The sequence below is a fragment of the Aulonocara stuartgranti genome (assembly GCF_965226115.1).
Source record: "Aulonocara stuartgranti genome assembly, chromosome: 19".
Classification (NCBI taxonomy): domain Eukaryota; kingdom Metazoa; phylum Chordata; class Actinopteri; order Cichliformes; family Cichlidae; genus Aulonocara; species Aulonocara stuartgranti.
Window position 1 is genome coordinate 5,310,382 of NC_138955.1, and position 12,626 is coordinate 5,323,007.

The window sequence follows — 12,626 nt, forward strand, 5'->3', positions numbered from 1 at the left end:
CGCTGCAGCTCCGTCACACTCTAGCCTTAGCCAATGAATAATCGTCGTTTCAATTTTTGCTCAATTTTGCCCTGAATTTAGTCTGTCAGACTGACAGCGTGCCCGTTTTCTCACACTTTATGCAAAATGTCAAGTCATGTGTCCTCTGTTAAAATCTTAAAGGTGATCTGGACTGCATTTCCCACCTGTTAACGCCTTCCTTTAGAGTACGATGGGCTGGATTTGTGCCTGAGAGGCAACGATGAGGGTTAAAACATGCTAATATTGTAGCTTAGTCATTGGTTGACGCAGTCCTGGCGCGGTATTGTAAAGTTTACTGAGAGCTCAAAGCTAAAACAGCTACTTGGATACTGAAGTCTTGAATATGTTTCTATGATATCAACCACGATCGGTTGCATAAAGGTTAGCTTAAACACTGCTACACAGTCACAGACGTGCTCCGGTGAAAATGAACTAAAGGTTTGTTTTGGTCGGTTTCGAGTTGAAGCTAAGCTAAAGGGAGGCGCGCTGGGTTGTCGTTTACTACCAGCTGGAAAAAAGTGCTAGCACTGAGAGCTGAATCGAGATGAGTGTTTCACGGGAAATTAAACGTAAGTACCGCTTTCAGTTTACGTTTTTTGGGCACGTTTAACGGCTATTGTTATGTGACTATTAAAATTAAGTAACTGTTACATCTCGATTGTTTGCAGAGCTGCAGAAAGCAAAGAGCAAAGCCCAGAGCAGCAACAACTTAAAGGAGGAAGCCAACATCTGTAATCAGCTAGGAGAGCTGCTGTCCAGGAGCGGTGTGTATAGTCTGCCCAATATCAGCACTGTGTTATTTTAGCACTGCGAGTACTGCAGTTATGGATTGTTTTTGATTCTCCGCTCTTCCTGTCACAGCGTCACCATGTCTTATAGATCACCAACACTCTCGAATAATCTTGATTTTTCTAATAATTTTTGTCCCTTTACTTTATAACTGTGCAGGTGATCCTAAAACAATCTTTCAAAAGTGGATAAAAGTGCCATTACTTGCATATTTACTCCCACCTGGAGCCACTTGAATTTCAGTATTTTCCAGTTTGACCATGGCTGCTTCTTAGTACACAGCTGTGTCACTGTAGAGTTTAATCACGGGATACATTTCAGAGGCTTTACATTCATATGCTTTCTTATGCTTTTGTCTTCAAGTGAGTCAAATTTCATCTGGTGCCGATCAAGGTTATTAACTAAAAGCCAAAACTAGATGTGAAAAGCATTTAAATTAACTAAGATAAAACTAGAATGTAGAAAAAAGTTAATGATTTTTGTGAACTTGGAAAACTAAAACAATAAACGATAAATAGTGGACGCTTTGGCATTTATTTGGTAAAAATTTTTTATCACAGCTTGCCTGATGAAGCTTTGAAGTACATGTTTATTAAGATTCTGGATGTCAACAACACAGTGAGCCAACTGCTTTTAAAAAGTTCTACTTTCATTATGATACCAGTATGGATCCTGCCTCTGACATGTGCCCGCCATACAATAATAATTAAATCTAAAATTAGCCCTGAAACTAATAAAAACTAAACTGAAATGAGCAAACTGCAAGGTTATGTGCTGCACTAAAATTCATCTGATGACTTTGATTAACGTAAACAGTTTGAGCAAAGGATGCAATGATATTCAGTCTAGTAATTCATTTATTCTTTATATGCTTTTTCATACCAACAACATTTTGTTTGCAGTGTAATTTTTTTCTTTTGCCTTCCTCATGCAAAGTGTAACATTTACCTTTCTGCTTCATGTGTGTCTCAGGTGATTATCAGGCTGCCATTAGGGAGCACCAGCAGGAGTTGGCTCTCTCTGAAGTGTTAATTGATGTGATTGGACGAGCTGTGGCCAATCGTAAGATAGGAGAGTGCTTTGCAGAGTTGGGCAACATTGAGGCAGCTTTAAAAGTAAGTAAACTGACGCTTTATCAAAGTGATAAACTTCTAATTCAAGTGGTGTTTAGGACCTGCATAAGTGGATGTGTGTCTCTTCTTCAGCACCAGCGTCTTCACCTGGACCTGGCTCGATCTGTCAGAGATCATGCTGAAGAGCAAAGGGCGCTGGCCACTATCGGTCGGACCTACCTCTTCCGTTATGAAACGGACCAATCGAGGAAGAGCTTGGAGGAAGCAGAGGAGGCCTTCAGGAAGAGCTTGGGCATTGTGGATGACCGGCTGGAAGGTGTGTACTGTTTGTATCGTCCCAGTGGTTTTTAATGGGCGATTTCTTTGTTTCGTTATTCCTAATCCTCTACCTGGCTGCAGGGACTGTGCCACAGCGAGAGATCAATGAGATGAAGGCGCGTCTCTTCCTCAATCTGGGTCTGGTCTGTGATCATCTGGGCGAGCACAAACGCTGCAGCGAGTTCATCCGGCGAAGTGTATTTATTGCCGAGTAAGAACATCCTAAACTTTGCTCCACGTCTAAGCATGTCGATCTTTTTCATCGACAGCTTTTAATCGGCTTATTTTGTATAACTGTCAACTGAGATATCGCCGTTATTCCCCTGTAAAGGAAGAGCCAGCTGCTGGAGGATCTCTACCGTGCAAACTTTAACCTGGGCAACATCTACTTCCGTAACGGTCAACGCTCTAATTCGGTCCGCTGCTTAGAGCAGGCCAAAGAGTGCGCCCGGAAGATTAAAGACAAATTTAGTGAGAGCGAGTGCTTTCACTGCATCGGCAAGGTACGAGCTCCACCATATCCTCTTATTTTCTCCTGTTGCGATCATGCAGGTTTTGAAGTGCATGTGTGTCTTTAATTCTTAACATGCGATGCTAACAGGTGCAGCTGTCTCTGGGTGACTTTGTAGCAGCGCGACGATCTCTGAAGAAAGCGGTCTTGCTGGGTTCCCAGCAGCCGCTGGACAGACAGACGGTGAAGATAGCTTTCAAATATGGTGAGTGAACGGTTAGATATGTTTTTTTTGTTTTGTTTTTTACTTGCTTGTAGCTGCATGGATGGTACAGTGTATTTCTTTCCTATCACGTAGCTGACCGAGGCTGTAAATTAGAGGAAGAGCTGGGGGAAGATCAGGGCAAAAAACCCAGCTCCCATCAGGCTGTCGAGTTGGCAGAGCAGCTTGGGGATCTCTGCTGTAAAGTTGGCTGCTACAGCAAAGCTCTGGAAGCTTATCAAGCTCAGGTGAGAAGCATCAAAAGAGTCACATGGCTAATTCTCACATTTTTTTCACTTTTTTTTTTTTTTAATAGTTGCAACGTAGAGTCTAAATGTGACTTGTCTAAAGCGGTGTTGGTTTTGTTGTGTAGCTAAAGGGTGCTGAGGCGTTGGGAAAGCCTGCCAGGGAGCTGGCTGTCATCCACGTGTCCCTGGCTGCCACCTACGCAGACCTGAAACAACACAGCAAGTCAGTGGAGCACTACAGAAAGGAGCTGGCGTTACGACAGGGCAGCTCTACAGAGGTGATCTGCAAATTCACCCGTCTGCCCTGTGGTAGACATGAATGTGTGACTTATTACTTATATTTGTGCGCGTCAGGAGTGTAGCACGTGGCTAAACATCGCAGCAGCTCAGGAGGAGAGCGGCTGTGCTTTGGAGGATGTGGAGAGGAGCTACAATACAGCTTTACGCTGCGCTCAGGAGTCTGGACAGGCCAGACTGCAGGTGAGAGATAAATTAGTCAGCTGTGTTGAAAACTAAGCAGAAATTTAAGATGTCTTGTAAAGGCGCGGTGATGAATATCATGCACGACCAAAACGCACATTGACTTCCACAGAAGCGCGTGTTGAGGCTCTGGCTGGCGTCCCAGAGACGAAGCGGCTCATCGGATGCTGACAACACCGAGGCGAGGCTGCAGGAGCTGTGTGCTTCGGAGGGCTGGAATCCAGATGGGAGTGATGGTGAGGAGGAAGAGGAGGAGGAAATGGAGAACAGCGAACCGCTGGATGACAGTGATGTCATCCTCTCAGACTCAGGTAAAATGTGCGCGGGTAACTATCCGGAAAGCACTGACATCTCTATACAGAGGGATGCTTTGATTCACGTTACTTTTCATGTGGTTTGTAGACGATGATCTGGAGGGTTATGACAAGATGGTGTCAGGGAGGAGGAAAACAGGACGGGTGAGCGATGTGCGAGTTGTCATTTCTTCTTTGTAGACTGCGGTTTAGATCTTCATTCTTGGCCTTTTTTGTGTCTGTCTTTCTGCTTTAGTGGAACAAGCGGAACGAGAAGGGAGAGACGTCTCTTCACAGAGCATGCATAGATGGGAATCTGAAGCAGGTCCAGTACCTGGTAGAACAGGTATAAAGAAGATGATTCATTATTTTAATCCAATAAGTTTTTAACTCTTGGAATCAGGAGGGAAAACATAAAGTTGAGCACCATCAACATATAAACTGATTCACTCGTTGATGGTTGGTCACTATAATAAACAGTTCAGGCTTGAGGCTTTCTGCTTAACTCAACAGAACAAGTGCAGCAACAAACTTCTTGGACTTGAACTTCTTGTCTGAGTTTTTTAAATATTTACCACCTTAAAAAAAACAACAACCCTGCATCATGCAGTTTGATGAGAACATCGATTGGCTCAAATATAAATGATTTATTAGGAGTGTTCATGAAGATTGTATGGAGGAAAAAAAATGTACAGACAGAATCTGTAACGTCGAAGAGCCTGATGAAAGCTTTTGTTTCTTTGCATATCAGGGTCACCCAGTGAACCCCAGGGACTACTGTGGCTGGACTCCCCTCCATGAAGCCTGCAACCATGGTCACTATGGTAAGTTCTGTCAGAGTCTCTGGAAAACTGCACCCGCTCCCTCGCTCATCTTTCTCTGCTCTTCGTGCAGATATCGTGGCTCTGCTCTTGGAGCACGGCGCTAACGTTAACGACCCCGGTGGCCCTTTATGCGAGGGTGTGACTCCTCTCCACGACGCCGTCGCATGTGGCAATTTAGAAGTCACAAGGCTCTTGGTGGAACGAGGGGCCTGTGTCACACTGCGCAACTCCAAGGTTTGTGTGTTTGGCTGTGTTCAACCTGAAAGTCCATTTCAGCAGGATTTTCTTTGCTGGCAGAAGGTGGCGGTAAAATATCTTCTTTATTTTAAAAAAACAAACATGTCTTCCACACTTTAATGGATGACTTTCCTAACAGTGTTACAAACTTACGGGTCACACTGACCACATTGACAAGATTTACATACAGTTAGTGTGCACAGTCTTCATAGGTTCAAAAGTTATTGGACAAACATCATTTTAAATATAAAGACTGTTCTTAATACTTGGATGAGGAAAAATCAATTTAAAAAGTGGTTGTAATTGTAGGGTGATTGAAATCAGAGTAATTTGTTCGTTTTTCCTGGTTCTCGCTGCTGAGGCTGATTATAAAAATATTTTTAAAGTTATGAATCTCTCTGATAAAAGTTTTACTTTCTGTTACTCTGGTTAGGAATGAAATCCTGGACCATGCTTTCGTTTGGCAATATTGAATTCACCCCCACCTCCTTTGGAGAAAGTCCAGTCTGCTGAACTTGTGCGCCTTAATCTCACATTTTTATCTCCACCAGGGTGAAACTGCTTTGGACACCTTGCGTCAGTGGCAGAGGACCTACAGCAGGGAGCTGGATCATGAGACCAGGCAGAAGTGTATTGCTACAGAGAGACTTCTGAGGAAGGCGCTAGCAGGAGGAGGTGAAGCTCTTGCATCATTGCACTGCGTTAGCCTCGGTCTGCCTTTTTATACCTGCTTTCAAACGCTCGTGTTTCTCACTTATCTCTGCCGACCACAGTGCCTGCAGCTCCGGCCCCGGCCAAGCCTTTTGATGCCCTGCAGGACAGCCAGCTGTTTGATGCGGAGAGTTCTGAGCCACTCTCGTCCACTGGAGGGGGCTCTTTCTCCCGCCAAGACTGGCCGCGAAGCAGGAGCTCGGAGGTGAAAGCGTCAGGCGCCAGCCGCAAACAGCGGCAGACCAATGGCTCAACACAGCGGAACAGAGCCAGGGGAACAGAAGCTGCTGTACTGTATGGGGTAATGTCTGATGATGCTTTCAGTGTGGACAGACAGAATACATCATGTCTTTTCACAAGTGTAGTAGATTCATCTATATTGTACAAGCAGAATTCTTCAGATCTTTGATGTGTAATATATATATTTTTTAGATTAATAGCAGCAGCTCAGATGACAGCGAGCCTGACACCCCGGTTAGTCCTCTCCGTCCTGTCCGTCCTAGACAAGGTTTCCCAGCAGCTCAGAGTCAGAAAGAACCTCCTGCGAACAAAGAAGCTGCCTCAGCTCCCACCTCAGGACAGGAAGGCATCAGGCAGGCCCCTACGCCGTCTGTGTTTGCCCGAGAAGAGTACCACAGTGCCATCAGAGGCTTGGGCAGCGCCAAAACACTTCTCCAGGGTCTCTCGCAGCCTCAGCTCTCCAGCACACCTGCCGTTTCTTCCAGCACCAAATCAGCTCTTGTTCCCGAGGACGAGTATCTGGCTGATGACTGGTTGGAAGACGATTTGGTGGAGATCCAGCCGAAGAAAAAGCGGAGGCTTCGGATGGAGCAGAATGGGCCAAGAGTAGAGGAAACTGCTTCGTCTTCTGCAGCTCGAAGTCAAAACAAGCATTTAAACTTGGACACAACCTGCAGAGGTAATTAGTCTGGATTTGTTTGGTTTTTCTTTTTCTTGGTTTTGCCAGTTTTGTAGCTTGTTGTGCCCTTTTTCTTTCAGGATCTGCAGTTTCCTCCCTCTCCAGTAGAGGCCTCTCTCAGAGAAAGAACAGCTTGGGGAAGCCTCACCAGGTCAAAATGACTCAGATACCAGGTGTGGCCAGACTGGGGAGAAGAGAAGTCAACCGGTCACACAGTCCCACTGTTACAGAAGATGACGATTCGAGATCAGACACACCGCCCCCACCTCTCCTTATCCATGCTCAGGTCAGAAGTGGAATGCTCTTTTGCTGTTTGTTAGTTACGGATGGAGTAACACTAAGGAAATACACACAACACAGTGATTGTGAATAAGTCACTCCAAGTGTGAAAAGGTGATAGTCAGAGTGAGACTACACATGAATTATTCAGGAAATGCACACTCAGTGAGAGAATAACTATAATTCAGTGTCACTAGGGGATCTAAGTTAAAGATGATGTGTCTTCATTTCTGATTCATTTGAACAGTGATGAATGTGGACGTAAATGAGTGCGAGCTGATCAAAACTGGGGAGCTGTTTTTACATATTTCTGCAGCCTGGATGCCGTGGGCTTTGTCAGGAGTAAAAGATGACATCGCTCATTTCGGATCTTATATATAGTTATACCTTGGTGTTTTGTAGCATCAGCTGACAAACTTTTACTTTCCTGATGTTTAGACTTTCTGATTCCTCCACAGACTCTGCTTTGTCTTTCTACTAAGAGTTGACGACATTAAATACAGATGTTTTAACAGTGCTTGAATGTTTTATTTTGTTTACTCTAGCCTCCAACTCAAACTTTGGCTGCTCCTATGCCCACGTCACTTCCTCCACCAATCAGAATGAGGGTCCGGGTTCAGGAAGACGTCTTCCTGATCCCAGTTCCACAAAGGTCGGTGAAAAGTTTTAAGTTTGAGCAGTATATAAAAATAAATCCCAATCTGATTGGTATAGTATTTTTTTGTTGTTGTTGTTGTTGTTGTTAATTTCTGTTTAATCACCTCCCATTGCTCTGCATCCCAGTGAGGCCAACTCCTGCTCTGTGTCGTGGCTGTGTGAGCAGGCAGCTCAGCGTTACTACCAGAAATGTGGCCTCCTGCCTCGTCTCTCTCTGCAGAAAGAAGGCGCTCTGCTCTCCCCGCAGGACCAGCTACTGGCCGTCCTGCACACAAATGAAGAGGTGAGGTGACACTGAGGAGAGCCGGAAGTGACCATACTTGGACCACAGACAATTTAAAAGATGCTGAAGACTACCATGATTGGTTTATGAAGTCTGATCACGAGTCTTTAAGGCAAATGTTGTCACCGTTGCTATCTTGGATTTAAAAAATAAAACAAAACACAGTGACAAGAGGACTGCTATGACTGTGAAACAGCTTGCATGTCAGCCAGTGAGCATACTCCTTTTCTTAGACACAGTATGACCCAAATTCATAAAATAGACTTTCTCATAGACACAGAGGTCTTTTTGAAATCACTGATAGAAGGAATGCAGGTTCTAGGTCCTTCCACAATGACTTTGTTTTTCTTACCCAGATGAGGCATGCAGGTTTTAGACTGTATGATTCTGGTAAGAAGGTGAAGGGCTGACTATGTTAACAAGCTGCCTGAGAAACAACAATCTGAGAAACTGTAAAGATTAGAACCATTTCTATTACCAGACTGGATGCTGACTTGCTTTAGGAGCCAGCTTCCAGGAGACACTGAAGGAATCACAGTTTTTGGGATTGAATCCTTGGCTTCACTTTCCCGCACCAGTGCAGGATAACTGATGGGTTTGTGTTGCAGGTTCTGGCTGAAGTTTGCTCGTGGGATCTCCCTCCTCTCCCTGAGCGATACAAGAAGGCCTGTCAAAGTCTGTCAGTGGGTGAGCAACACAGAGGAAATGCATTATAAAACGCACACATGTGCATTTTTGTATTCTGTTATGAAGTACCGTCTCTTTCTACCTGTAGATGAGAACAAGCGTGTCTCCCGGCTATGTGAGGTTCAGGACCGGGGTTTCTCCGTGTCAGTGTGCGGACTCGGTTTGGCCGCCTCTTCCCTCAGCCCGCTCCTCCGTGCCCTAAAACTTCAGGCCAGCCTCACTGAGCTGCGAATTTCTGGAAACCGTATGTCTGACGACCTTCTCCCTGAGCTGATTGCCACAACGCTCACCATGCCTCGTCTGCAGCTGCTGGACATTTCTGCCAACTGCATTACAGGGGACGGCCTGGAGAAGGCTGTAAATGCTTTAAAGGGACAGAGTGCACCTGCATTCCCGGTAAGGGCCTCAGCTAGCCAATACTGGCAGCTCCAGGTTTACCATCTAACCTGTATTTAACTACCTCTGTTCTTAATAACTACCTTAGATCTTAATAACAAGCTAACGTGATTCGTATCAATGATATCTGTCAGAGAGAATTGGCTCTCGTGATCATTTGCTTTTTCTGCTCGTTTCCTCTCAAAGTGCCTGGAGGAGCTGGACCTCAGTATGAACCCACTGGGGGACGGCGTGTCTGAGTCTCTGTCCTGTCTGCTGTCCTGCTGCCCTGTGCTAGCCAAGCTGTCTCTGCAGGCCTGTGGCCTCACTGCTCGTTTCCTTCAGCAGCATCGACTGCTGCTAGCCAGCGCGCTCACAGGTGACTCTCTAACAAGCAGCTGACTGAAGCCTTAAGCTTCACTGAACTCCCACCCATAAGCAAAACTGCAACTAACTTTACATCTTCTGAACGTTCAGGCACAGGCCATTTGAAAGCAGTGTGCCTGTCCCACAATCCCCTGGGCTCCACCGGCTTTGAGCTGGTGTTAAAGACTCTGCCCCTCCACTGCCTCACACACGTGGACCTGTCAGCTGTCTGCAGAGGGCCTGCTGATTACCCGGCACTGGAACACCTCGCCAAAGTCCTTTCACAGGTGTGCACGCAAAAATCATGCAATGTCATTTATTGTCGAAAGATATAACTGTGCAATCAGGTTAAGATTTTTGTGTTTTTGCAGGACGAGTGCTCTCTGACCCACCTCAGCCTGGCTGCAAATGGGCTGACAGACAGCAGCGTAGCTACCTTGGCGAGGTTTGTGTGTGCGGGTGTCATTTCTACGGCTCAGTTATTACTCATGTTATTAGGGCTTTGCCTTTGTTTAAATTGTCACTCTTTACTGGCCTGTTGGACTTTTTATTATTATTTCACAGGTGCCTCTCGTCGTGTCCCACACTGGTGAGTCTGAATCTGTCAGGAAATCCGTCTGTTACATCAGCGGGACTTCACAACATCCTGGCGTCTGTCAGAGAGGCCCGTCGACCACTGACACTTCTAAACCTCGAAGGTATGCATATGTGTGAACTTGGAGATACTCCATGGACATGGAGTTTCACACTAATTCACAATTTGGATTTCTTTGATGTTTTTTATCACCTGTGCAAAGTTGTACTTGGCAACAGTTTGTTTCTTGCTATCAGTCTGTTTCCTTTTGACACATTTCTAAGTTTGAACATTTAGTATGTATGCACAGAGGTGTTACATGATGAGTACACACACAGACATTACAATATAGACGTGTGGTTTGAAGATTTAAAAAAAAAAAAAAAAAAAAAAGATTAGCTGTGAATTAATTTTCCATTTTATGGAGCAGAAAACATTGCTGGATGCTAGCTAATAGGCTACATTTGGATGTCAAATATTTATAGGGGGGAAAATGGAAATTATGGATATGAAATAAAATGTTTCTTTGTTGCTTAACCTGCAGGTTGTCAGGTCTCTGGCCCCTGGGAGAGTCAAGACCTGGACAGTTTGTCAGAGCTGGTCCAGGATATCCGTCTTTGCTCTCAGGCCCTCAACAAGCTGGACCGACAGACCTTGAAGCAGCAATGGGACAGGACTCAGTCACACGGACACTTTCTCGACCGAAACTCCAAGTGCCTCCTCTCTGCCACCTCCACTTGAGGGTGGCAGGTGTGTTCATAATAAATAATTAATAATGAATTATTAATTTCATAATAATTCATAATAAAAGTGGTAATTTTTATAAACATTTTGGTTAATGAGGCTACACCAAAAAGAAACAAGATAAAAACAAAATAAAGTGACATGGTGTCCACCAACAGTCTGTTGATAGCTTGTGTTTTATGCATTTTTGTCTGCCTTATTTATACATGTAAAGCTCTGTATCTGTATAAAGAGTTTGTGTTAGTGTGTGAGAGGTTGATTTAAAAAAAAAACCCAAACACAATTAAAGTAACTGACGATGCTATACGTTGACATCGTTCTTTCACTGTAAGACTCAGCAGGCTATGGTGAATAATCACAGCGATTTTCAGGTCTCTGAAGAAATCTATCTAGAACATCCATACACATTCACACTCCGATCAATGCATAGGAGGTTAGTATCTTGCCCTTAATTTGGCATGCAGACTAGAGCAGCCTGGGATCGAACCACCGATCTTCTGGTTAGCGGTTAGATTTGGCCTTTATGGAACACCCAGTCAAATAAAAAGGTAAAAAAAAACATGTTTGATGAAATAAAATGGATTTCTTTAAACTGTTTCAAGTCAGCAAAACAGCAGGATGTGAGATTCTTGAGTGCACTTTTCATACAGTGAAGCACTCCTGTATTATTTGTGATCCAAAAATAATACAGGGCCCAATCTGTCAGGATCGGCAACAGGACTTCAGCCAGCATTATTACAAACGGAGGAGTTCCACAAGGTTGCGTCCTCAGTTCCATCCTCTAGACATCCTCTAGACTCTGTACACCCACGACTGTGTCCTGTGTTTGTGGACGACACTGCAGTGATCGGTCGCATCACTGGAGGGGATGAAGCGGCTAACAGGAGAGAGGTGGCCAGTCTGGTGTCATGGTGTGAGGACAACAACCTCACCTTCAACACTGACAAGACAAAGGAGATGATAGTGGACACGAGGAACAAGAGGAGGCCTCACCAACCGCTATTTATCCGGGGCCTTGAAGTGGAGAGGGTGAGCAGTTTTAGGTACCTGGGCGTCTACATCTCTGAGGACCTCACCTGGACACTGAACACCACACAGCTGGTCAAGAAGGCTCAGCAGTGGCTGTATTTCCTGAGGAGGCTGAGGAAATTTGGTATGTCGGCCAAGATCCTCAGCAAGTTCTACAGCTGCATTGTGGAGAGCACACTGACCAGCTGCATCACTACATGGTACGGCAGCACTACTGCTATGGACCGCAAACGCTTGCACAGAGTGATAAGAGTATTCATTTATTTATTTGTGCTATTTGTATTTTAGCCCTGCGACAGACTGGCGACCTGTCCAGGGTGTACCCTGCCTCTCGCCCTATGGGATAGGCTCCAGCACCCCCCCGCGACCCTGAAAAGGAGAAGCGGAAGCGAATGGATGGATGGATGGATGGATGGATGGATGGATATTTGTATTTTATCTGTTCTATTTCTATTGTATATATTAATCGGCATCTGTGGGTGGACAGCAAAGAAAGAATATAATTGCACAGAGAAATGCTTTTTTTTCTTTGGACACATGACAATAAACACTTAGAATCTTGAATCCTGAATCTTTGAAACTCTATAACAGCTCCATGTCAGATAATAAAGTCTCTGCAAATAACAAAAATCAGGTACATGTACCTTTTTCCACACAGCAGCTAAAGCTTTGTGCAGGCCGTAGGGTCGTAGAACCTGCAGACCCTCGCAGGTGTTGTACATCTGCCGACAAACTAAAATAAAGGCTCCACATAATGAATGGGGCATATCAGATTCACACAATGATGGCAATTCCTTGTCGAGCAGCCTCTGGGTTAACTGTACGATGATATGAGCAGCAAAGGTTCTGCAGACAAGGGTGAAAAAAGACAAAGATGTTTATTATAGATCCACAGCATGAGATTTTTAGATTGTAAGTATAGCAATCTCAATTTGTGGCTTTAAATGCCTACACTGGAGGTTTTTAATAAGACCTGAAACTAACAACTAATAAAACGAATAAAGTC

The 12,626-nt window shown here is 44.7% G+C and overlaps 1 protein-coding gene across 1 annotated transcript; it reads left to right on the top strand.

The window, feature by feature from the left end:
- Positions 1–264: 264 nt before the first annotated feature.
- tonsl (tonsoku-like, DNA repair protein) lies at positions 265–10,798 on the top strand. The gene is made up of 28 exons (XM_082516678.1): positions 265–590; positions 690–785; positions 1,783–1,925; positions 2,016–2,199; positions 2,283–2,412; positions 2,533–2,704; positions 2,803–2,917; positions 3,011–3,162; positions 3,288–3,440; positions 3,517–3,642; positions 3,755–3,953; positions 4,045–4,100; positions 4,192–4,281; positions 4,687–4,759; positions 4,830–4,993; positions 5,548–5,671; positions 5,770–6,008; positions 6,140–6,626; positions 6,707–6,912; positions 7,451–7,557; positions 7,689–7,845; positions 8,454–8,532; positions 8,621–8,928; positions 9,115–9,286; positions 9,385–9,560; positions 9,645–9,718; positions 9,838–9,971; positions 10,392–10,798. The coding sequence occupies exons 1-28, from the start codon at positions 566–568 to the stop codon at positions 10,586–10,588; spliced, it is 4,338 nt and encodes a 1,445-aa protein (XP_082372804.1). The 5' UTR covers positions 265–565; the 3' UTR covers positions 10,589–10,798.
- Positions 10,799–12,626: the final 1,828 nt, after the last annotated feature.

What these genes read in the sequence shown, in the direction of transcription:
- tonsl (XM_082516678.1), top strand. Translation starts at nt 566, where the DNA reads ATGAGTGTTTCACGGGAAATTAAAC. An exon ending in GCTTTCACTGCATCGGCAAG is followed by an intron (nt 2,705 to 2,802) that starts GTACGAGCTCCA and finishes CGATGCTAACAG; the next exon opens with GTGCAGCTGTCTCTGGGTGA. An exon ending in CTGATCCCAGTTCCACAAAG is followed by an intron (nt 7,558 to 7,688) that starts GTCGGTGAAAAG and finishes TCTGCATCCCAG; the next exon opens with TGAGGCCAACTCCTGCTCTG.